The 26546-nt window shown below is 45.1% G+C and overlaps 1 protein-coding gene across 8 annotated transcripts in view; it reads left to right on the top strand.

The window, feature by feature from the left end:
- ITPR2 (inositol 1,4,5-trisphosphate receptor type 2) overlaps positions 1-26546 on the top strand; it is a 292662-nt gene that overhangs the window by 13061 nt on the left and 253055 nt on the right. For 7 of the 8 annotated variants that reach the window (XM_079993294.1, XM_079993291.1, XM_079993290.1 and 4 more), the window contains exons 2-9: positions 6494-6564; positions 14987-15102; positions 15861-15947; positions 18373-18531; positions 23347-23445; positions 24421-24504; positions 25469-25615; positions 25737-25832. In XM_079993294.1, coding sequence (XP_079849420.1) covers positions 6494-6564; positions 14987-15102; positions 15861-15947; positions 18373-18531; positions 23347-23445; positions 24421-24504; positions 25469-25615; positions 25737-25832 — 859 coding nt within the window. Of the gene's footprint in view, positions 1-6493; positions 6565-14986; positions 15103-15860; positions 15948-18372; positions 18532-20708; positions 20759-23346; positions 23446-24420; positions 24505-25468; positions 25616-25736; positions 25833-26546 lie in introns of those variants that run through there. The other variant, XM_079993292.1, reaches the window with a different exon arrangement.

The raw sequence follows: 26546 nt of genomic DNA, 5'->3' as shown, positions 1-26546 counted from the left end.
CCCATGCTTACCCAGATTGAAGAGCATGGTTCCCTTGAGGCTGCTGCTACTGTTGCTGCAGGCCCCTGCCTCCAGCTTCTCCTGGGTCTTGTGCAGCAGCACAACTTGGTGGTGGTGGTGCTGCTGCCTCTCCTCTTCGGCCCGCTTGTCCGTCAAAAATAAATCCTGTGCAGCATGCTGGGCTCTGTGATCTCCACCGTCTCGAAGTGCACGTGGTCCTGGGCCAGCCCCAGCACGAGCAGCAGAGCCCAGCAGCTGCGCACCAGCACCAGCTGCTCGTTCAGGGGCAGCTCGTGGAAGCAAGGCACGTTCTGAATCTTGACAAAGTGCAGCATCTTCGCCATCACCGCCGAAGCCAACTTGCACGCCACCTGCGGACTCTGCAGAGCCACGTGCTTCTGCAAGCTGCAGGAGCAGCTGGGACCTGCCGCATGCCTGCTGGAACTAGCCGCCGCCACCACTGCCGCCGCTCCTCACTTTTCAGGATATTGTAGACAGTGGCAGGTTCTGGCAATTAGCAGGCTAGATTGAGGACCCCTGTGCTAGAAGAATGCTATCTGGATTGTTTACTAAGCACTTCTCAGTCTCCATGGGAAAACCTCACCCCCTGGAAAAGTCCTCAGAACATGAACCCCATGTAGTAGTTCTGTAATCTGTCTGTGACCTAGAGTAATAAGGGGAGAGTGTCAATAATAATAATAATAATAATGATAATAATAATGATAATAATAATGATAATAATAATAATAATAATAATAATTTATTTATACCCCACCCGTCTGGCTGGGTTTCCCTAGCCACTCTGGGTGACTTCCAACAGAACACTAAAATACAATAACCTATTCATGCGGAAACTAGGGGTGTTTCTCTAGGGAACTATTAGGACACCCCAGAGCACTACTCATTTACAAGCTGCAGGTTATAAATTGCTGGTTTAAATTTCAGAGAGATTTGCCAAAATGACATTATGCTTGCTAGGAAGTGGAAAAGTTTTGTTGATTGTTCAGTGTTCGGGCTTTCAGAGAGTTGTTCACTGGTAGTGAATCTACCTTAATTATGCTTTCTCCAATGTGCTTATAAAAGTCATAGATGAAAGGATTCATGTAACTTCCTTTGGGAGTGTTTCTATAAACGAATAGATCTCACTGCATGAATGTTTCCACTGTTTACTAAATTTTCCCTTTCTTAACATGCAGATAGTTTCTCATGACAACTGTGTTCATGTTAAATGTTTATTCTTATTGTTACTTTAACTTCCCTTTTGAGAATTGCTAGACGTTGTAGGGTGACTGTTATATTTACAACTCTTGTTAGATAACAGCTGAAATGCAGAGTTCATTGTCCTCAGTGTCCAGGCTGAACAAAGGAGGTGGAGACGCTCCTTCATGTATACTGGGCTGATGCCGTTTAGGGCTTTAAAGGTCAGCACCAACACTTTGAATTGTGCTCAGAAACGTACTGGGAGTCAATGTACGTGTTTCAGGACTGGTGTTATGTAGTCTCGGCGGCCGCTCCCAGTCACCAGTCTAGCTGCTGCATTCTAGATTAGTTGTAGTTTCTGGGTCACCTTCAAAGGTAGCCGCACGTAGAGTGCATTGCAGTAGTCCGAGCAGGAGATAACCAGAGCATGCACCACTCTAGCGAGACAGTTTGCGGGCAGGTAGGGTCTCAGCCTGCGTACCAGATGGAGGTGGCAGACAGATGCCCTGGACACAGAATTGACCTGCTCCTCCATGGACAGCTGTGAGTCCAAAATGACTCCCAGGCTGCACACCTGGTCCTTCAGGGGCACAGTTACCCCATTCAGGACCAGAGAGTCCTCCACAGCTGCCCGCCCCCTGTCCCTCCAAATCAGTACTTCTGTCTTGTTAGGATTTAACCTCAATCTGTTAGCTGTCATCCATCCTCCAACCACCTCCAGCCACTCACACAGGACATTCACCGCCTTCACTGGTTCCGATTTAGAAGAGAGGTAGAGCTGGGTATCATCTGCATGAACACTGAAGAACACCCAGCCCTGATGATCTCTCCCAGTGGTCTCATATAGAGGCACCCCACAAGTGAGAGCCTAGGGGTCTGAAAACTCATTCCCCAACACCACTTTCTGGACATGGTGCAGGAGGAAGGAGGGGAACCACTGTATAACAGTGCCCCCAGCTCCTTTAGACGGTCCAGAAGGATGTTATGGTTGATGATATCAAAGGCCGCTGAGAGATCCAGCAGAACTAGGAAAGAGCTTTCACCCTTGTCCCTAGCCTGCCAGAGATCATCGACCTGCGTGACCAAGGCAGTTTTAGTCCCATAATGATGAGGCCTGAATCCTGATTGGAAGGGATCCAAATGGTCCACATCCTCCAGGCATGGAGTTGTTCAGCAACCACCTGCTCAGTCACCTTGCCCAAGAATGGAAGATTTGAGACTGGGCGATAGTTGGCCATATTGGCCGGGTCAAGAGATTTTTTTTAAAAGGAGCGGTTTAATAACTGCCTCTTTCAGCAGGTCTGGGAAGGTTCCCTCACAGCGGGAAGCATTCACCACCCTGCAGAGCCCATCACCCAGCCCTTCCTGGCTCGCTTTTATGGGCAAGGATACAGGTGGTCGGTTTCACTCGTCCAAGCAGCCTGTCCACATCCTCGGAGGTAACAGATTGGAACTGATCCCATGCAACTTGACTAGACAGGATGGCAGCACTCTCCTGCCCCGGCCCTGCTCCCACGGTGGAGTCTACTTCTTTCCAAATCTGAGCAACTTTGTCTGTAAAAAACTTTGCAAAATCATTGCAGGAGATCTTGGGGTCTTTACCACTCCCTGGTGGCAAAGGTGGTTCCTTTAGATTGTGAACCACCTGAAAGAGTCTCCTGCTGCTATTTTCTGCAGATGCAGTAGAGGCGATGAAGAAGGTCCTCTTGCCATTGCTATCGCCACTTGGTAGGCTTGACTCTAACCTGTGTCTGGTCTGATTCAGAGTGTTTTCCACCACCGGCACTCTAGCCATCTCAAGGATCGTTTCATCGCCCTCAGCTCTGGGGAAAACCACGAGGCTGTCTGGGTTCCATACAATCAGAGAGGGCGCTTTGGAGCCAGACAGTCGATAGCCCTGGTTAACTGCATTCCAGCAGGCCACCAGGGAATCAGCTTAAAGGCCATCAACATGGGATAAAACATCCCCTACCACTCTTTGGAAACCATTTGGATCCATAAGTGGTGGGGGTGGACCATCCGAATTGGTCCCACCTCCCTGCAGAGGGGAAGGGTCGGAGAAAAGTCCAGTTGCACCAGGAAGTGATCTAACCATGGCACTTCTTTTGTTTCACTTTTACTTAGTGTCAGATTACCCACATCTGTAGAGGTAAACACCAGGTCCAAGGCATGTCCACAACCATGAGTTGGGCCAAACTTATTCAGCGACAGCCCCATTGAAGCCATGCTTTCCAAGAAGTCCCGAGCGGCCCCTTGTAAGGTCGTGCCGACATGGATGTTAAAATCCCCTAGGACAGGGGTTGGCAAGGTTTACCAGCCATGGGCCAGATCACTCCCACGGAGATTGTCTGTGGGCCAGACTGGCGCAGCGCGATGCCAGAAATCACGTCTGCGCATGTCCACGGCGCCAGAAATCGCTTCTGCGCATGCCCAAATACCGAAAATGGCACCTGTGCAGAAGCGATTTTCGGTATCTGGACGTGTGCAGATGCAATTTCTGGTATCTGTGCGTGCACAGACGTGCGTGCACTACTCGGCGAGTCCCTGCGCCGCACTGGTTTAGCGCAGCACGAGGTGGACTCGCCAAGTGGGTGGCTCGGTTCAGGGGTGGCTTGTGGGCTGGTAAAACAGTCTTCGTGGACTGCATCCGGCCCATGGCCCACACGTTGCCGACCCCTGCCCTAGGACAACCAAACTAGGTATCTCCAGGAGAACATCTGCCACGACCTGAAGCAGCTCAGGCAGGGAATTCTTGGTGCAGTGGGGAGGTCGGTACACCAAAAGGAATCCTGTTCTGCCCCTATTGCCCAGCTTCCAAAACATGCACTCAGAAAACTGGGTCTTCCCAATAGGACACCTGGTGCAAGCTAATGACTTCCTAAAAATCACTGCACCCCCCCCCGCCCATATGACCTGGGTTGCTGTTAGAGAAACCTGGTAGACAAGCAGCAGCAAGAACAGGCCCATCTGCTTCATCCAACCAAGTCTCTGTTACACATGCCAGGTCAAATTATTTATAAATAATAAATAAATTATTATTTATACCTCGCCCATCTGCCTGAGTTTCCTCAGCCACTCTGGGTGGCTCCCAATCAAGTGTTAAAAACAGTACAGCGTTAAATATTAAAAACTTCCCTGAACAGGGCTGCCTTCAGATGTCTTTTAAATCATCATCATCATTGACCTCGCATTGCACAGCAGCACCTTCAGGTCATGTGGGTCTCCCTTGTTGATTCCAGTATCCATCCGGTCAAGACCAGACCCGGAGGCAGGGATAGTCCTCAAACAACAACGAAACCTGCCTCCTCAGTAACGACATGGTCTGGTCTTAGCATAACTCTTCCTCCTACCCATGATCACTGAGATTGGGTGTCCCAGTGCTATCCGCCCTGCCCCCGGAACCTGCCCAAACAATCTGTTCACTGGGGCCCACTCCCAGGCAACAATTGACTCTACCTCTGGGGAAGTCATTTATTGAGGTGGGACGAGGGGGTCTCATCCATTAACTACATCCCAGCCACCCCAGCTGCATCTTTGGTGGACATCAGAAGGGATTGTGGGGTGTAGGACTGCTATAAATTGATATATTGTCTGATACCAAATTTTAAATAAAATTGTGATGACTTTTTTTTTTTAAATGACCTTGCAATATATCACAAATCGTGTACTTGGTGTTCAAAAAGCACAATGTTGGAAGAACCGGGAAGCCAACACTTCCTCCTGTGTGTGCAGCCCTTTCTAACGCTACCTCACTCATCTCTTCTCTGCCAGCAGGCTGCTGCAAAATATTTGAGAATGGTTTGCTTTCCCCTGCTTCCAGGACAAGTAGCTACAACAGGCTGAGCAAAAAATTGCTCCTCTAAAATCACTGCCTCTTTGAGAACAGATTATCACTACAAGTAGAACAGGCTGCTGCAAAAATCACCTCACACTGCCTCATTGAGAAAGTGTTATCAATACAAATAGCTAAAAAGGGCTGAGCAAAAACCACTGCCTCTTTGAGAAACAGATCTTTCAGAAACCATTCCTACAGTCTCCCCTGCCTCCCCCCCCGTGTTAACCCTTTCCCTTCCAAATTACTTGCTTCTTTGTTCCAGTGATGAGCTTCTCTCTCTGTAGCACTACCCTTCCAAGGAACTTCTTTTATTGCTGCCTCTCTCCCTCTCCCTCTCTCAAGTTGCTTGCACTAAGCTGCCACAAGTGGGAGGGAACCCCCCCCCCAATTCTTGGCTTGCAAGTTGCTTCAGAATAAAGGGGGGACGACTGTGTTGTGTACACCTTTCTTTTGGGGCAGAAACAACGCACAGACTATATGACTATGCCAGCAGTGGACAATGAAGAATGCTTTCTGATATGGTGGACATATGGAGGCATCCTTCCTGATGTTAAAGGAGCTTGCAAATAAGTTTTTGCCTATCCCAGGAACAAGTGTGCCATCTGAAAGTGTGTTCAGCACTGCTGGCAATGTTCTTCAAAGACAAATGGCATCTCTATTGCCAGAGATTGGACTGTTTCTATGATCCCTAAGGAAATGATCCTTTTTTAGACTATTAAAAAATATTTCATGATGAACACGAGCTATGAACAACAGAAGTAATATTGTGGGGAGAGCTGAAAATAATGCCAATTCTGACACTCATGTTTCTGTTTCGTAGCTCAACATGGTGTTTTGGATTTTTCCATTGAACAAAGCTGAACTTGGCAATTGCTTTGGGCTATAAGAGATCTTAATACATGCCAGGCAACCCGCCCCCATGTGTATATATAAAACCAGTGCTTTTTTCCCTAGAAAAATAGGTGCCCGTACAATGATGTTGTTACAGTAAGTGCCACACTTTTTTTTTTTTTAAAAAAAGAGGTACTGGTACTGTGTACCCTTGAGTGTCCCCTGAAAAAAGTGCTGTATAAAACACTGATGTTTGTCTGTTTGGCTGGTAAAATAGATAGCCAATGTACAGGATTACAGTTTATCTTACTGTATATTGTACCCAATATAGGGCTTGTTCCACAATCTAGCATTGTCTGTTTAAAGTCAAGTAAAAGCATAAAACTATTAAACATTTCTAAGCTTGCCAAAATTTCTTCTGCAATAAAGAGTAAAACTATTTGCCTTGAAGTTTCTAGACAGAACCATGCATTAGTAAGTTGACCTGGAGAGAATACTTCTTTCTTTGCAGCATTGTGTCATGGTTTGCATCAAAATTCAATGGAAATTCTTTGGATATGTTGACTTCACTTATGTCAGTAATTTGAAAATAATAATGAAGTCTATGCATTATGCTTTTTCTTCTAGGCTGGTGGATGACAGATGCGTGGTTCAACCAGAGGCAGGTGATCTTTGCAATCCTCCTAAGAAATTCAGAGGTACGAAATTGAGAGTTAATGTTAGAAGTAGAAATACAGTGGATCCTCTTCTTGCCTAAGTTGATACATATCTTATATATTTTGAAGTTAGATCCTGGGTTTTGTCATATTCTATGCACTTGTGAGTTTCACAGACTCAGTTACCGTATTTTTCGCTCTATAAGACGCACTTTTCCCCCTTCAAAAATTAAGGGGAAATGTGTGTGCGTCTTATGGAGTGAATGCAGGCTCCTTGGCTTCAGTGATAGCAACGCGAAGCCTCCGAAGTGCAGAGGGAGCGCTCCTGCCATGCTCCGGAGGCTTCGTGTTGCTTTCGCTGAAGCCGCCTGAAGCCTGAAGCCTCCGGAGCACAGCGGGAACTCAAATGTGGTGGTACAGCAGCAGGGAAGTAAAGAGTTAAGTGACATATCAGACTGATATGTTGATAGATGCCACAGGAGCTAGGTGACTCAGGAGATTTCTGCAGTGTGTACCAGTACTGCACTTGTGCTTTGAAAAATTCTATTATAACAAATACACAACAAGCTTAAAGCACACAGTGTGGGTAAACTTACAGGCTACAGTTACTCTAGAAAACCACAGGTTCAAAGACATGTGTGATAGGTCGTGACTAGATGTTAAGGTGGTGGGCTTGTGTATTTGATGTACTGAACAGTTATAAAACCAGAGGTTTTTAAGAGAGGAGCAGGCGGAAGCAGGATGCTGAATGTTACCCTTTCCGCAGCTACTTTACTCATGGCTGGCAGATCAGGTGGAAGCCCATTTGGACGAGACATGGCAGGGAACGGGCTGATTCAGTGTCAAAATTATCAGATGGGAGGAGGATTCAGCAGCTTCTCTGTCCTTCATCCTGGCTCCTGTGCAGGTTGAGTTTCATTTCAAGATGCGCCATCAAGCCTACTAATAACCAAAGCCTATGGGAAGATCATACTTATGGCTCCAAGATGGATCATAGAATCATAGAATCATAGAATCATAGAGTTGGAAGAGACCACAAGGGCCATCGAGTCCAATCCCCTGCCAAGCAGGAAACACCATCAGAGCACTCCTGACATATGGTTGTCAAGCCTCTGCTTAAAGACCTCCAAAGAAGGAGACTCCACCACACTCCTTGGCAGCAAATTCCACTGTCGAACAGCTCTTACTGTCAGGAAGTTCTTCCTAATGTTTAGGTGGAATCTTCTTTCTTGTAGTTTGGAACCATTGCTCCGTGTCCACTTCTCTGGAGCAGCAGAAAACAACCTTTCTCCCTCCTCTATGTGACATCCTTTTATATATTTGAACATGGCTATCATATCACCCCTTAACCTCCTCTTCTCCAGGCTAAACATGCCCAGCTCCCTTAGCCGTTCTTCATAAGGCATCGTTTCCAGGCCTTTGACCATTTTGGTTGCCCTCCTCTGGACACGTTCCAGTTTGTCAGTGTCCTTCTTGAACTGTGGTGCCCAGAACTGGACAAAGTACTCCAGGTGAGGTCTGACCAGAGCAGAATACAGTGGCACTATTACTTCCCTTGATCTAGATGCAATACTCCTATTGATGCAGCCCAGAATTGCATTGGCTTTTTTAGCTGCCACGTCACACTGTTGGCTCATGTCAAGTTTGTGGTCAACCAAGACTCCTAGATCCTTTTCACATGTACTGCTCTCAAGCCAGGTGTCACCCATCTTGTATTTGTGCCTCTCATTTTTTTTTTGCCCAAGTGCAATACTTTACATTTCTCCCTATTAAAATTCATCTTGTTTGTTTTGGCCCAGTTCTCTAATCTGTCAAGGTCGTTTTGAAGTGTGATCCTGTCCTCTGGGGTGTTAGCCACCCCTCCCAGTTTGGTGTCATCTGCAAATTTGATCAGGATGCCCTTGAGTCCATCCTCCAAGTCGTTGATAAAGATGTTGAATAAGACGGGGCCCAAGACAGAACCCTGTGGCACCCCACTAGTCACTCTTCTCCAGGATGAAGAGGAACCATTGATGAGCACCCTTTGGGTTCGGTCAGACAGCCAGTTACAAATCCCCTGAGTGGTAGCATAGTCAAGTCCGCATTTTACCAGCTTCTTTACAAGAATATCATGGGGCACCTTGTCAAATGCCTTGCTGAAATCAAGGTAGGCTACATCCACTGCGTTCCCCTCATCTACCAGGCTTGTAATTCTGTCAAAAAACGAGATCAGGTTCATCTGACATGACTTATTTTTCAGAAATCCATGCTGACTATTGGTGATCACAGTATTCCTTTCTAGGTGCTCACAGACTGTTAGCTTAATGATCTGCTTCAGAATCTTCCCTGGTATTGATGTCAGACTGACTGGGCGGTAATTATTTGGGTCCTCTCTTTTCCCCTTTTTGAAAATAGGGACAACATTTGCCCTCCTCCAGTCTGCCGGGACTTCGCCTGTTCTCCAGGAATTCTCAAAGATGACTGCCAGTGGTTCTGAGATCACATCTGCCAGTTCTTTTAATACTCTTGGATGCAGTTCATCTGGCCCTGGAGACTTGAATACATCTAAACTAGCCAAGTATTCTTGTACTATCTCCTTAGTTATTCTGGGCTGTGTTTCCTCTGCTGAATCATTTGCTCCAAATTCTTCAGGTCGGGCATTGTTTTCTTTATTGGAGAAGACTGAGGCAAAGAAGGCATTGAGGAGTTCAGCCCTTTCTGTGTCCCCTGTTTGCATTTCACCATCTTCTCCTCTGAGTGACCCCACTGTTTCTTTCTTCTTCCTTTTGCTACGAACATACCCATAAAAGCCTTTTTTGTTGCTTTTAACCTCTCTAGCAAGCCTGAGTTCATTCTGTGCTTTAGCTTTTCTGACTTTGTGTCTACACGTGCTGGCTATTTGTTTGAATTCCTCTTTGGTGGTTTCCCCCCTTTTCCATTTTTTGTACACATCCTTTTTCAATCTTAACTCAGTTAAAAGTTCTTTAGATAGCCACCCTTCCATGTTTCCGTCTCATTGGTATTGCCTGAAGTTGTGCTTTTACTATCTCCCTCTTAACAAACTCCCAGCCATCATGAACTCCCTTTCCTTTTAGTATTACTGTCCATGGGATCTCACCCAGCACTTCCCTAAGTTTTATGCTGAGCTGCAAAACCGACAGGAGCCTAAGAGGTGCCTTATACTGAGTCAGACCATGGGTGCATTTAGTTTTATATTGTCTACACTGATTAGCATGGTTTCAGGCAGGAGACGCTCTCTATCCTACTTGGAGATGCTTTTTAACCTGGGACCTTCTGCCTGCACTGCCACTGAGCTGCAGCCTGTTCCGTAAAGCCGAGAGCAGATAATGGGAATTGTCTGAGCAGCTTCCATCAAAATATTAAAAATACAATAAAACAGCAGACATTAAAAACTTCCCTAAACAGGGCCTCCTTCAGATGTGTTCTGATAGTCAGATAGTTGTTCATTTCATTGACATCTGATGGGAGGGCGTTCCACAGGGCAGACACCACTACTGAGAAGGCCCTCTGCCTGGTTCCCTGTAACCTCACTTCGCGCAGCGAGGGAACTGCCAGAAGGCCCTCGGCGCTGGACTTCAGTGTCCGGGTAGAACGATGGGGGTGGAGATGCTCCTTCAGGTATACTGGGCTGAGGCCATTTAGGGCTTTAAAAGTCAGCACCAACACTTTGAATTGTGCTCAGAAGCATATTGGGAGCCAATGTAGGTCTTTCAAGACTGATGTTATGTGGTCTTGGTGGCCACTCCCAGTTACCAGTCTAGCTGCCGCATTCTGGATTAATTGCAGTTTCCGGGTCACCTTCCAAGGTAGCCCCACGTAGAGTGCATTGCAGTAGTCTAAGCGGGAGACAGTCTGCGGGCAGGTAGGGTCTCATCCTGCATACCAGATGGAGCTGGTAGACAGCTGCCCTGGACACAGAATTTACCTGCACCTCCATGGACAGCTGTGAGTCCAAAATGATTCCCAGGCTGTGCACCTTCCCTGTTGTTTCATGCATGCTGCCCTTTTGTTTCTAAGATGGGCACTGATGCTCATGTTTCTGTTTTGTAGCTCAACATGATGTTTTTGATTTTTCCATTAAACAAAGCTGAACTTGTCAATTGCTTTTGGCTACAGGAGAACTTAATACATGCTGTCAGAGCTGCCCGAGGTCCCAGCTCACAAAGGACCAACGCCAGTCCGTTGTTATATACAAAAGTCTTTATTGAAACGCAGTTTCGATTTCAAAGCCGCGGCGTGCAGCCCTACGTCTTAAACCCTAGACCGCTGAAGCTCCGTCTGAATCTCCTCCCCCCAGACACCAGTTTAAGACTCTAGCCTTGCTCCACCTCTTCCTTTGCTCTTTCCTCCTCTGGGTCCGCCTGTCCGCTGGGGTCTTGCCCTTTCTAGACTCTTCTGACGCTGAGTCCCCTGAGTCTTCCCCCTCCCTCCGGCGGGCTTTAGGACCTGGTTCCCAATCCGGGTTACCTGCTGTGCCGCGTGCCTGTACATTCGAACTTGGCGCGCGCGCCCAGCCGGCAACCTTCCTCCTGACCGTTACACTGCTCCTGTCACTGCTTCCCCCTTCGGAGAGGCTAGCTGGACCTGACTTCCCCTCCGTTCCCTCACTCTGCGATGGAGGCGTGGTCAGCCCTGATTCCTCTTCTCTCCCTGCTGGAGGAGAAGCTGGTCCTGATACATGGGACTCTTCCCCCCCCACTATGCTCTGGTGGAGGAGCTGGTCCTGATCTCCCGCTGCTGCTTTGGGAGTCCCCGCTGGCCCCTTGCTTCTGGTGTGTCCCCCCTGGGACCCCCCTTGCCCTGGCCGTCAGCGCCCCCCTCTGGGAATCTTCTGATTCGCTGGAGAAGCTCATGGAATCTCTCGGGCCACTCTCATACTCCCCTACGCTGCCCTCAGATTCTTCCCCTTCGCTCTCCATTTTCTCTCTCCCCTGTGCCTCTGCTCCTGAGCCCCTGACACATGCCAAATTCCAAATCACCTGCCTCAGATTAACCCCTTGATGTCGCTGAATTGTTTGCCAAGGCACAGGGAAGTTGTGAGGAAATGTGTTCCTTTTGCTTTTGTGTTTAATTTCCCAGAGTGAAAAACTCCTTATTCAAAGTTCTGTTTTCCATTAAAACTAACTCTAACCCTCACCTTAGAAATTGACATTGGAGTCACTTGCGGGTGTTGGCAAGAGGGTGTGGCATGGTGAGGGAAATGCCCTTATGTATGTTTGACTGTGGCTCACGGAGCCTCAAATGTGCATTTCCTTTATCCCTACCCCACTGCGGTCCTGATGGTGTTAAGTCAGGCACAGGGAATCTCAGGGCGGAGGGCGGGGGGATGCAGTCATTTGGGTCTCTCTGTGTCAGGAGCCGGAGACAGAAGCAGGCCAGCAATAAAACACCCACTGTCAAATAAGTTAGCTCTTTATTCAGAGTCACCCAAACAGTGCATGCCTAGTTATCACAGCAACTCTTCCCAGTAGGTCTTGCTTCAATGAGGCAGTTGCAAAGACTGAAGATCCGCACCTTCTCTCCACTCTCCAAGATCTCCTCCTTTGGGTCCTTCCCCAGCAACCAGATACTCCTTTGTTGTCTCTTTTTGCTATTCCCTCTTCATTTCACTTTGTGGTCTCGGAGACCAGAGGGGAGCTGAGCTGAAAGGAAGGGGAGAACCCCGGGCTTCTTTAGCAGCCTGTCTCATATTTGCCTCTTGGCCCCCCTCATCTCCAGCCTCTGATTCTGAACTGCTCTCTGCCACAGCTTCTTCCTGCTCACTAAACCCTGTTGCCTCTTTGGCTTCCAACAATTCCTCCTCCCAGTCTGATCCCTCTTTGCCCTCTGACCACTTATTGTCGTCCCACCACTAATGCCCAGGCTCTGAGCTTCCTTTCCAGACCACTTCTTTGCATTCAGCCAGTCCATTACACTCTGTCTGAGGCCTCAAAACTGTCCTCTGCTTTATGTCCTTTTCTGGTGCTTTTGCATGGCTGGAATTTGTACTTGAACTGCAATAATGCCTCTTGCTTGCCTGGATGGAGAAATCTCTGGGATGCAGCTCATCAGGCCCTGGAGATTTGAATTCATTTACTACCTCTTTCCTAAACTGGGCTGCAGCTCCCTCCTTACATCATTTACTCTGTTATCACCAGGTTGGGCCTTGTTTTCCTTTTGGGTGAAGATAGAGGCTATGCTCAGTTTTCCCTTGCCTCTGTATTGTGAAACCCAGGAGAACATGATCACTTCCTCCCAAGTTTCCGAGTGCTGTCACTTCATTGGTCAGTTCCTCCCTATTGGTGAGGATCAGGTCCAAGACAGATGATCCCCTGGTTGTTTACTCCACCCTCTGGGAAACAAAATTGTCAATGAGGCAATGGAGGAATTTATCAGACCTTCTATTCTTGGCAGAGTTTGAGTCCCAACTGATATTGGCGAAGTTGAAGTCCCCAGTGACTACTATATTTCTTCTTTTTGAATGTTTGGTAATCTGCTCTAGTGAGGCACCATCCAAGTCTTCAGTTTGGCTTGGCAGTCTATAGCAGACACCCACAGTAAGGTCCCTGTTGTTTCTCTCTCTTACAAGTGTTACCCATATACTCTCAATCTGCTTTCCATGCTCCAGATCATGGATTTCTTCACAAGTGTATACATTATTTACATATAATGCTACTCCTCCTTCCTTCCTGTTTCTTGTTTCCCTCCCTGTCTATTTGTTTTAAACATGTTATACCCCTCAATTCCTACATTCCAGTATGAGTCTCATCCCACCAGGCTTCAGTAATGCCTACCAGGCCGTATTTGCAATCCTGTACTAAAAGCTCCAATTCGTCTTGCTTGTTTTCCACACTCTGTGTATTTGTGTAGAGACAACTGAAACCACGAGTCGTTCCCTCCAGTTGCTTCCTTCCTGTAGTTTCTTGCCCTTTAGCAGGTTTCTGGAGCACTGCCTCAGTTTCCTGTGCATCAATTAAGCTATTATCCCCAGTACCAGGTGCTATTCTGTTGTTTGTAATGTTGTCTCCCTCCTCAAGATCTAGTTTAAAGCTCTCCTGATCTTGAGACTTTTAGCAAAGCCATTCTTGCCAACCACTGTGAGGTGCAGCCCATCTTTCACCAGAAGTCCTTCCTCAAGGAAGCAGAGACCATGATCCAAGAAGCCAAGTCCTTCCTGACGACACCACCTGCACAGCATAGTATTTTCTTCTCTCTTTCTTGGCCACAACCTTCAACAGGAAGGAGTGATGCCCAGTGTCTCATAGTCCCTTGCTATGTGTTGCAGGCTGTGTGTGGCAGTATGTGTGGCTGTGTGTGGCAGTATTATTTGCACCCACATGAATCAGAAGGAGGGGGAAGTGGTCAGTAGGCTTTATAAGACTTGCCAATTTCTATGTCACATTGTGCTGTGCTTTCCAAAGCCTGTTTGGAGTTTTCTAATGTCTGCACCTGCTGTTCGTGAGTCTTCTCCACTTGTCTATTGGAGCTTTTTTTTATAGTGCTGGGATAAGTTACAAAGGCAGGAACCTTATGGTTTGAATTACACCACACATTTCCTTGCATTTTGCTGGTTCATCACTTCTGCAGAAAATCTAGGACTGACTAGATGAAAAAGCACTAAATTTATTGAGCTGTTAGCTCTTCTTGCTCTAGAGTGGCCCAAGAGCAGAGATCTGTGAAAATTAGCTTTTATTGTTTACTATTTTTCACACCCGGTGAATATGAGACCAAAAGAAAAAAGGTATAGTAGTGAATTATTTATTATTTATTTATTTAATTTCTATACCACCCTATACCCGAAGGTCTCAGGGCAGTTCACATAAAATATCAAATACATAAAACAAAAACAAAACCAACAACCCAATACCCCCCACCCACCCAAGAGCCAGCATTTTAAAAAAGGGTGTAAGATGTAGATCAAGTCAAGACCTGGCTGAAAAGGAACATTTTTGCCTGGCGCCTAAAGGTGTATAGTGAAGGCGCCAGGCGAACATCCCTGGGGAGAGCATTCCACAGACAGGAAGCCACTGCAGAGGAGGCCCCGCTCTCATTTTGCCACCCCCTGAACATCTCAAGGAGGAGGCACACAAAGGAGGGCCTCAGAAGGTGATCTCAAGGTCCAGGTAGATTCATATGGAAACAGGTGGTCCTTGAGGTATTGTGGTCTTGAGCCGAATTCAGAAGCCTTATTATTAAAGTCTACTGCATGACCTGAGGTCTGGCTGTGTTAATCACTACTGAAGGCATTCTGTATGCGAACACACCAAAGGCACATCTAGCACAACTTTCTGTTCTCACAGCAGCCAAGCAGAATGCTGGTTTGAAACCCACAGGCAGGACATGAGCGCAACAGCACTCTCCTGCTTGTAATTCCCCACAACTGGAATTTGGAAGAATTTTTCTAATCAAAAACATATGCAGAATCTCGTAGCTCACTGCTGCAAGGAAATAAGAAACAAACGTGATTTTGTTTTCTTGTCTTCAGACTGCCTTTTTAAGGTATGTCCTATGAACCGATACTCTGCACAGAAACAATACTGGAAAGCCAAGCAAGCAAAACAAGGGAACCACACGGAAGCCGCATTGCTGAAGAAGCTGCAAGTAAGTGGCACCTGAGCTCCCAGTCTTCGTTGCCTTTTTATGCAGCTGTTTGTTACTGCCATGATGCACAGCTGTTAGTTCTTCAGCAGCTAAGCCCAAATTACTTTCTCCCAGCTGGTAATTCCACTGGGCTGAGAAACAGCAAATTTAGATGACTCAAAACTGCCCTGTTTTGTTTTATCTAAGGACTATTTTCTCTCCCTTCTTACTCCCAGAGGTGGCTCACTGGGTGTGCCAGAGTCCCTCTGCTAGTTCCCCCCCCACCCACTGCCTTGCCTTTCATCATCTCCCAGAGCTACAATTCCCAGAGTGGTTCAACAATTGATCTCTCTTTCCAGGTAACTTTGGGAAGTGTAGCTCTGTGAGGAAAATAAGTATCTCTCAGCCCCTTATAAACTTCAGTTCCCAATATGCTTTAGGGGAATCCATGATGGTTTAAAGTAGTATCACAGTCCTTTAAAGGGATAGTGCAATGGGGCCAAAAGTAAGAGTTCTATCTGTTGTTCTCCCTACCTTTGGATTTGGCCCTACCAGTCTTCTGCCTTTCACTCCACACACCTTTAGCATGTGCCCCCCAGAAGGGTTGCTAATAATAATAATACTTTTATTATTTATACCCCACCCATCTGGTGCTCCGTCTGAAAAAAATCCCCACACACACCAGTGCTAAATGTTGAGAGGTTGAGTTCATGTAACAGTTTGTGACTTAAACTACAAAAACAAAACAAAAACTCCAAGAAACTGTGACTATTTTGCAGCATGCTGCAGAACTGGAACAAAAGCAGAATGAATGTGAGAACAGGAAACTGCTGGGTGAAATTGTGAAGTACAGCAACGTCATACAGGTGAGCCTTTGAAAACTAGACTGTCAGTTTCTCAAAACCTCAAGGTGAGCAGGAGTTTAAATATATCAGAAATGGCATGGAGTGTGAAAAGATTACATACCTCCATGCCATACCAATCAGCTCTGCAGTGGGAGTTCCCCACAGCGGATTTTTTGATGTGTGAAATCAGTAAGCATTGCCTAGAGCAGGCTTCCTCAACCTCGGCCCTCCAGATGTTTTTGGCTACAACTCCCATGATCCCAACATCTGGAGGGCTGAGGTTGAGGAAGCCTGGTCTAGAAGCAGAGAAGAAAGGGCAGGGCTCCTTTGCCTTTAATGACAGTGCAGAGGAGACTGTTTCAGGAAGCACTGTTTTCACCGCAGCATGACAAGTTGCACCAGCCCAGTGTCATCTCCTGCTCCTCTGTACCCCATCTTCCCTTATCCCTTATCTTGTGTAGAAATGTAAACTGTAAGCACCTGGGCTTACAGGGGACCTTTCTCTTTGTTATATCACTTAGTACACTTAGACTACAATTCCCATCATCCTTGACCGCTGGTCCTGCTAGCTAGGGATAATGGGAGTTGTAGGCCAAAAACATCTGGAGGGCCAAGTTTGAGGAAGCCTGACTTAGTAGAACAACATTTATGGCATTATATAAATAATACACATGATTAGAGGCAAAGGAGGCTCATATTCCTTTGCACTTGGTCACCATAAAAAACAAATGAAAAAAGGAAGATATGGTGGAAATTGGGCATGTCAAAACTGAAAATCAGAAGAATTTGGAAGGAGTCATAAATTATGGTCATTAGGCAGTAGATAGAGTGGTACGGGGTAGCCCAACATGGTGCCCTGCAGATGTTGTGGGACTCCCGTCAGTCTCAGCCAATGATCAGGGTGCTGAATTTCTTCATCAACACAGAGTGTGCACAGTGAATGGATCGTAGAAATAAAAAGCTGTCCATAGTATCTTTCCTTAGTTTTATTTTCAAAAACATAATAGCCAAACGCTGCAAGCCATCACTCCTCCTCACCAGCAGCTTACAAGACATTTGATCAAATTAAATACAGTTTCAATTAACTAATTATCCTATCACATCCCCTTCTGCACCTGGTGCATTAAGTACGGTAACTCCCCTTTTAATTAGGCAAAAAGTCGAGAGACCACAGGTGTGCAGCTAAGTAGGTCAGCCTGCAAACATACACTCTGAAACCAACCTGGTTCCTGAGTAGCATAATAATAATAATAATAATAATAATAATAATTTATTATTTATACCCCGCCCATCTGGCTGAGTTTCCCCAGGCACTCTGGGCGGCTCCCAATATTTAATACAGCATTAAATATTAAAAACTTCCCTAAACAGGGCTGCCTTCAGATGTCTTTTAAAAATAGGATAGCTGCTTATTTCCTTGACATCTGATGGGAGGGTGTTCCACAGGGCGGGTGCCACTACCGAGAAGGCCCTCTGTCTGGTTCCCTGTAACCTCACTTCTTGCAATGAGGGAACAGCCAGAAGGCCCTTGTTGCTGGATCTCAGTGTCTGGGCTGAATGATGGAGGTGGAGACACTCCTTCAGGTATACAGGACTGAGGCTGTTTAGGGCTTTAAAGATCAGCACCAACACTATGAATTCTGCTCGGAAATGTACTGGGAGCCAATGTAGGTCTTTCAAGACCCGTGTTATATGGTCTTTCTTGGTGGCCACTCCCAGTCACAAGTCTAGCTACCATATTGGATTAATTGCAGTTTCCGGGTCACTTTCAAAGGTAGCCCCACATAGAGCGCATTGCAGTAGTTCAAGCGGGAGATAACTAGAGCATGCACCACTTTAAGATAAAGAAAAACCAACACAGGGATGGTGGGAGTTTGCTCCCAACAATGTCTGCAGGGCGTCATGTTGGCTACCCCTGGAAATGGTTAACCAGACAAAAAAAAAGTCAGGTGAGAATTCAGCCCTACACTTAACCACCTAACTAACATCTTGTTTTATGATTGCTGAATAACATGTCGCCTTCAGCCATGCTCCCATGTTGGATTGTTTTGAGCTGATTGTTTTGATAATTGAAATTATTCCCAGTTACAATAATTTGCCAATGAGCAGGTTGTTAAACCCACTTGAAATATGTTAAAACATTGTGTTTTTTCAGACTGTCGGAAGTAATTTCATGTGTAAGTTTAATTTCTCTCAAAAAATATGTTTGCCCTACTAACTGTGATATCACGGCTATAAATCTGGCCTACATATCTTGTGACCTCCTGAGCTGAATGCTTGCACTGTTGCAAGCCAGGTGTTTGACAATCCCTCTGTGTGGTTCTTGGCTGGCTACAACAAGCATTAATCCTTTGGTGTAAGAGAGGCCTCATTGTGGGTTGAGTTGTGGCCAAAGTCTTCATCCAGAACACATGTATACATTCATTTGTTTTATTATTATTTACAGCTACTTCACATAAAAAGCAACAAATACCTTACAGTGAATAAGAGATTGCCAGCCCTATTGGAGAAGAATGCTATGCGGGTCTCTCTGGATGCTGCTGGGAATGAGGGGTCCTGGTTTTACATCCAGCCCTTTTGGAAACTGAGGAGTGAAGGTGACAATGTAAGTGAATGCAATATGTTTCTGGGAATTGCTGGAATAGGCACTGTTACCACCTCCCCATCTTTCTAGGACTAGATGTCTTTGTATGACCCTTGTTGTGCAGCACTTGTTGCTCTGCTCCATAATGCAATGGGCTTAAATCCTGATGCAGTGCATCTTGGGATATTATTCTAAAAGGTGGTTTGGGACAGAAATCATATTCAAGGGAACTGAGCAAGTAAGAAGGGGAGACCTAATGGGCTATTAACACCTGAAGAGCTCTGCAGCATCAGACCACAGACCTATCTCATGCAGTATTTTGTTCTCACAAAGCCCATCCAGATGCCTTTGAGAAGTTGCAAGGAGGTCATGAGTGCAACAGTACTTCCCTTGCTTGTGATGCCCAGCAACTGGTATATGAAGGCATGCTGCCTCTGAAAGTTGAGGGAGAGCACAGCCATTGTTTCATTTGCTAGGTAACCAGCCCTCTTGCCATCTACAGTTCCCCTTTAACTTGTCCTAAGTGTATTTATTTACTTGCTAGGTTCTGTACTGCCCAATGGCCATAGAGCTCTGGGTGGCTTACAGTAATGGTTGAAATCATAAAATCGAACAATGCACCAGATCTACAGCAAAGTAAAATGACACAATATAAAACTAGTGATGGTTAGCAGCAGTGAAAAGATCTAAGAAGCACTAAAATGTTGCTAAAACACCTGAGAGAATAAAGACCTCATCACCTGCTGTGGATATAACCACAGAGTAGGCACTAGACAGACCTTTCTGGGAAGCCATTCTGTGGCTGTGGTGCCACCCCTGAAAATTACCCCTGTCTTTAGGCAACAGCAGTGGTAATGGGTGAGGAAAGGAAAAGCCCTTTGTGGCCAGATAGCAGCCACCCCTGGCTAGATTCAGTCACAGGGTTAGTAGTTACTGACTTCAGACATGGAACCAATTATTTCACTAACATGGAAGTGGTTTTTTTTAATAAAAAATATTATTGTGCTTGATTTCTACTTTCAGTGAATTTTAAATTATTGATTCAATTCTGCAGGTTTGTTTTCTCTGACCTTACATGGCTGTAAGTAATGTTTTTCTGCAGCATGGCATGCAAGGACACTTTGCATTAAATAAAAAAGGGCATCACATTCTTATTGGAGACGTTCTGGCTTTAAAAAAATATATAACAAATAATACGTGTGTCAGAGCTGCCCCTAGGTCCCAGCTCACAGAGGACCAACGCCAGGCTGTCGTTATGTACAAAAGTCTTTATTGATGTTCAGTTTCCATTTCCAAGCCGCAGCGCGCAGCTCTACGTCTTAACCCTAGACCGGCGAAGTACCGCCTGAGTCTCCTCCCCATGACACCAGTTTAAGATCCTAGCCCTGCTCCACCTTTTGCGCTGCTCTCTCCTCCTCTGGGTCCTCCTGCCCGCTGGGGCATTGCCCTTTCTGGACTCTTCCGACGCTGAGTCGCTTAGCTCCTCCCCCTCCCTCCGGCGGGCTTTAGGACCCGGTTCCCAATCCTCATTCTCTGCTGTCCCGCGCTCCTGTACATTTGAACTTGCCTCTCGCGCCAACCCAGTGACATTCCTCCTGACCGTTACACTACTTCTGTCACTGCTTCCCTCTTCCGGTACACTGGCCGGATCTGACCTCCCCTCCGTTGTCTGACTCTCCGATGGAGGTGTGGTCAGCCCTGCCTTATCTTCTCTCCCTGGTGGGGAATGCACTGGCCCCGATCCTTGGGACTCTTCCCCCCCACTCTGCTCTGGTGGGGAAGCTGGTCCTGATTTCCAACTACTGCTCTGGGAGTCCCCGCTGCCCCCTTGCTCCTGGGGGGTTCCCCTTGGGAACCCCCTACCCCTGGCCACTGGCGCCCCCCTCTGTGAATCTTCCGATTCGCTGGAGAGGCTCATGGAATCCCCCGGTCCACTGTCCTCTTCTCCTACGCTCCCCTCGGATTCTTCCCCTTCGCTCTCCATCTCCTCTCTTCCCTGTGCCTCTGCTCCTGAACCCCTGACAACGTGTTTATTTCTATCTTTGTTTAAAAAAATGCCAGGAAAAAATAGTGACTCCAAACCAGTATTTCTGACTTTACTTAGGGTTGGCAATTAACTGGTCAAATATTGTTAGATAATAGTCTTTCAAATGTTAATAAAATTATGCTAATTTAAAAAACCAACTACTTGCTTCTAGAAAAGACAACAAGATGCCATCCCTCCTTGAGGCTTTATAGAGCTCTGCAGGTATGGTGAGGACTTCTGACCTTGCCATAATGATTATTGCCTTCCTATGTTTGCTTGGTGCCTTCTCCTAAACCCTTTCCTTATCCTGCTCAGTGATGTCTTTGTAATCTCTCACTCTGTAGGTCCTAAGGGGTTTAGGTGGAATAAAACTTGCAAATAGTTAAGGGAACTTGTATCATTCTAACTAAAGAAAAATTGTTCACAGTAATTGCCCGCAAAGAGCTCAATAAATAATTTGTCTAATAAATGAACAGTGCGGCATTCTCCCTTGAGTGCAAGAGAAAATTAGAAATTTCTTGCTTACGAACCTTGTTGCCAGCCTGTTCAAACTTTTTTTTTAATCCACAAAGGTGCTTCAGAGTTGTTTCTTTTCAAATTGCATTAGTACCAAAGTGGCGGAACAACCACAGCAAATGGCTTATTTGTAATGCAGCTTGAATGACATAACCCTTATCCAAGGTGATTAATTAGCTGCCCATTGGAATAAGCTTCCATTTGCGTCCATTGAGCTCTGCACTGAATGATTCTACCCTAATGAGTGTTCCATCTCCAATTACTGGCACTCATGCTGTATGGCTTAACTAGGAGGAGAAAGAGCAGAAACTCTCCAGAGAGAGATTAAAGTTGCAGGACAATGTGAGTGTCAAAGTACTAGGAAGCAAGGAGCCTTCAATATTGTTTGTTGAGTGACCCCATGATTTAATAAAAGCTAATGTGTCACTCATCTACATAAGTATTCTTGAAAATATTTGACCGTCCTCATGCTGTAACCAACCAGTTGCCAGAATTTAGTCAGCTGATCTGCATCTTTACGCCAGTTCTACTGGAGCTACATAAATTATGAATTTTGCTTTCTGTCAAAATATTGGTAAATGGGTTAAGGACCAAAGACATTTGTGCATGTGTTGCAAAGAAAGCATGGATCGTGTTCACCATTCATATCAGTCACTTTGTGGTTCTAGCTTGTGTGTATAATTGTTCTGTATGATGGAATGTACACTGAATTGTTGTGGACTTTGCCATCACCTGTATGTAATTAGATCAGATCTTGTAAAATCTTACTCCACTGCATCTTAAGCTATTTCTCGTCTTCCCATATAGAAATTCATACAATGCAAATGATCTCTTTGTTTTTAGGTGGGAGGCAATTTGAGAGGCCAAGTATCCAAGAACCAATTGTATATGATACCATACCAGCAAATGGATATAGCTAGCAATGGAACTATCAATCTGTTTACCTTATTTTGGACATTCATTTTTCTGTTTTTCAGCTGACAATGTCTCACATCAGTCAATAAAGGTTTAAAAGCAATGAAACAATATAATCAAAACAAATAGAGCAGATGAGTGCCGGACTAGTTTTAACACATTTTTAGAGTATAATTATTAAAATGTACAGAATTCACTGTAGCATATGTTGTGAGCACCTTGGGAGTGTTAGTCCTGAAAGGCAGCTGAAAGCAAAGCAACAGTCTAAAAATGTGAAGAATGAGAAAAACCTGGGCAAATGAGATTGGTTAGGAAATCACAGAAATCTGTGGTAAAAGAGGCAGTCCAGATCACTAGAAATCAACAGAATTTTGCCACTGATTTTAATGTGATTGTATTTCTGTAGTGCTCCCCCCCCCACAAAAATGCCTTAAGAATCTGGGGGTAGCTGTTATAATGTGGAATGTTCTGGATCACACTAGTAAAAAGTTGCCTTTGCAGGAACCCCCACTCCGCTTAGAAGTTTGTGTGTGTGTTTTTAATCCTTATATGATTTTAATATATGGGCATTTTTCACAGTAACAGATTGTCATTTATTTATAAACTTTTAAAATATATTAGCTATTTTAATTTCCAGAGATAATATATTCTCCCAAATTAATTCTATATATGCTTCTCCAGGAGTAAGTCCTGTTGAACTCAGTGGGCCTTACTTCTGTGTAGGCACATATTAGATTGTACTGTTAACTTTTTGTTCAGTTTGTTCAGATGTATTACGTAATCTTGGATGTGAAATTGTTTTTATACATACATTTATTTATTCTTTTTTTAAAAATGAGATTGTTTTAGATATGTTTTTATTGTTGTTTTTAGATGTTTCATAGGAGGTGACTCATAAATTAAAGGAAAGAAAGAAAGAAAGAAAGAAAGAAAGAAAGAGCCAACCACTCAATTTGCAACACTCATTCCAGAAAAAAACAAATTAATAACCTTTCCAACATGATGACCTTCATGTTCCACAGCTTGCTCACTCTTTCTTAAAATTCCCAGGACATTTATTTATTTGAAAAACTGAAAGCTGAGATTTCATAGTTTATCTAAGGGCTGCCAGAGGCAAAGGAGGACTGGGCTCCTGTACCTTTAACAGGGAATTTCAGCCAAGTTGAGCTTTTGTAGAAAGATACAGGAACCTTTTGATAAAGGTACAGGAAGTCTGTGCTCTTTTGCATCTGGCCACCCTGCAGTTAGCTATTATACCAAGCCTATGAATGGGGTCTCACTTTAAATAGGAGGAAGAGGAGAAGGAACTAAAATAATCATCCGTGTGAAAGGAAATTGAATTACGATATATAACTCCTTTTCCAACTTCTATCCTCCAGATTGTTGTAGGGGACAAAGTTGTACTGATGCCGGTCAATGCAGGGCAGCCTCTTCATGCCAGCAACATAGAACTTCTGGATAACCCTGGGTGCAAAGAGGTGAGTTTGACAGAGGCCTGTGGTTCTGGTATGTAGAGTTAGAGTGTGGGATCAGTAGCAGACTGAGAGGACACTACAACTTGGTGGCAACTATAGGCAGAATTAAGAGACTGACGTAGAGTCGCTCCATGCAAAAGAAGTTAGAGATTCTGCACCTTTAATAGTTGTACAGAAGAGGAAATTTTAGGAGGCCATGATAACTACACCTCTTGCATGCCATTGCTGCTTCCTGTCACTCAACAACACTGTGCTGTTTTTATTTACTAATGCTGTTAGGAGGTGAATGTTTTCTTCTTTTTAACATGCACCAGAGCACTGGCATTCTAAAAATCAGATGAAAGTGTATGACTTACTAGGTAATAGAGATAGTAGCTGCATCTCTCCCCCCCCCCAAATGTGCATTCTGTCCCAGGAGTGTCTAAGTGGCCGCCGTCTCCTATTGTTTGTTCTCAACAATTGGTATTCAAAGGTAAACTGCCTTTACATGTTGAGACTTTGGTTAGCTATCTGATACTTACCTATTTATTTGCATATTGTGTTTTGCACCCCAACCTTTCATCCTGGAACTCAGGGAAGTGTACATGGAGTTCCCCAATTATCTCTCATCTAGATACTGATCACATGCAAACCTCCTTAGCTTCAACCAGGTTCCTGAATTATGTGCCTCCAGACCATGTTCTCTTATCCTCTGTGAGCTTGACTATTACTTTTTCCTTTTCCTTTTTAACAGCAACCTAGACAAGTGGTCATGCCAACAAAGTTTCATGTATTTACAGATAATTGTTTAATTCCAGATTTTTTGGGGGGCGGTGGGGTGTCAGTGGCATAATATAATTGAAATTGTCTTGAAAACAATAGCTATCATGGTAGACGTTGGCAAGCATGAGCCTTGTCAGATTGTAATGCTCCAGAAGCATTAGTGTCTGGGCCTTCTGCAACATAACCTATAGTTATTATCTGTGCATTTGACTACAGGTAAATGCGGTCAACTGCAATACCAGCTGGAAAATAACCTTATTCATGAAATACAGTTGCTACAGAGAAGATGTACTCAAAGGTGTAAGTATGAATGAGAAAAATATTGATATTTTTGAAATGGTAATACTGGGTTTGTTTGCTTGCTTGCTTTTTGTAAATGAGCAAGAGAACACAAATCATGTAGTTTGAAATTGGTTTTAAATAGAATAAAAATGCACCTGTTCCATATTATCCATTGTTTTCTTTTGTTCATTAGCCATGAAGAGTGATGATTTCGTTGCATGAGCAGCTAACCTGCTGGTACAGAGCTGCAACAATAGCCTTCCACTAGCAGTGTTGCTGCTTTATAGTAGGAAAGGGAGGGAGAAGGTGGTAGTGAAGTTGGGGGTATGTGGGCACACGACCATGAGAACAGGATTTGGCTCCGCCAGTGCATCGGCACAACCCCAAATTCTCAACTACCTCACACCTCTCTTTCCTGGTACACAGCAGCAGCACTGCTTCACCAGGCAAGCTGCTTGTGTTTCATTGCAAAGTATGCGAGCAAACTGCATCCATCTCCTCTTCCCCCTTTAATGAATTGTTATTATTTCTAAACTGCCCTTCATCCCAGAATCACAGGGCAGTTTCAATGTAAAAAGACAAAAATATACAACATAGTAACAAACAAAAGCAATTCCACCCCACCAGTTTAAAATGGCATATATTGTTTAAATTAAATTAAATTAAATTAAATTAAATTGCCAAAGGCCTGGTAGAAGAATATTTTTGCCTGGTGTCGAAAGATATGTAATGAAGGCACCAGGTGAGCCTTTATGGGGAGAGCATTCCACAAGTGGAAGAGCCACCGCAGTAAAGGCCTGTTCTTGTGTTGCTGCCCTCCAACTATAATGTTTGACTATAATGAAGGGAAGACCTTGGTTTCAAACACATCATGGACACCTTAATCATTATATAAATTGTATAGACACTTGAATCTAACAGAGAAGTATTCTTGCTACGATAACTTTGGCAAAGCTTCACTTTTGTGTTTGTGTTTCTTCAGGGAGATGTTGTCAGATTGTTCCACGCGGAACAGGAGAAGTTTCTGACCTGTGATGAGTATCAGAAGAAGCAACATATCTTCCTTCGCACAACACTGCGTCAGTCAGCCACTTCTGCAACTAGTTCTAAAGCTCTGTGGGAAATAGAGGTACTGTGTGATGCTTCTGATGTTTTCCCTAGCTTGGATTCAGATTCATAATATTTACCTCCTAAAGGGTAGTGTCCAAGCATTCTCTTTATGTGATAGATCTCATGCACTACTTCTGCAGGTGGTGCATCATGATCCATGCCGTGGAGGAGCAGGGCAATGGAACAGCCTATTCAGATTTAAACATCTAGCGACTGGAAACTACTTGGCTGCAGAGGTAAGAGTCACAGACAGTTGAATGTGGTAGAGGATGAATAACTGGGGTTGACTAAACAGAGCAGAGCCTTTGCTCTTTTGGAATTGTCACTGGGCCAGGTTGTATGTTGTTCTGAGAGCATGGATGCTGCTGGAAAGCCAGACTGCGCAGGCACACCTATGTAATGGGCTGTCTGCCTGATTTAGACTGGAAATAACCATGTTGTTGTTGGGAAGTTTCTTCGTGGTTACTGCCACCCTTAGTTATCCAGGGAGCCCCTCTTCTAAGCAACCCATTGAGTGACTGAGGCAGCCATGCAGCTTGGTTTCTGAAGGGCAGCTCTGCCACCTGGGTGCGACTGTGAAGAGAGTGAGACTATCCTGCTTCTTCAGCTGCAAACGTCTAACCTTGAAAGTGCCTCAGGAGGACATGGTGGCTCTTCTCCCCACTTCTTATGTGGAGGGGGAACTGTGGAGAAATGCCACAGCCATACAAACATCAACTCCATTGTCATGGAGCATTTCATGAGTTATCAAAGGATGATTTGAGGATCAGGATCACATAGGAGAAAGTGACAGAATGGATAGCTCAGTTGGTTAGAGTGTGGTGCTGATAACACCAAGATTGCAGGTTTCATCCCCGTATGGGACAGCTGCAGATTCCTGGATTGCAGGGGGTGGACCTCAGGGTTCTTTCCACTTCTGCAACGCTATGAGATTGCTTCTGTGAGATTGC

The sequence above is a fragment of the Podarcis cretensis genome, assembly GCF_951804945.1.
Source record: "Podarcis cretensis genome assembly, chromosome: 10".
Lineage (NCBI taxonomy): Eukaryota > Metazoa > Chordata > Lepidosauria > Squamata > Lacertidae > Podarcis > Podarcis cretensis.
The sequence above is the reverse complement of the archived record's forward strand: the minus strand, read 5'-3'. Positions and strand labels throughout refer to the sequence as shown.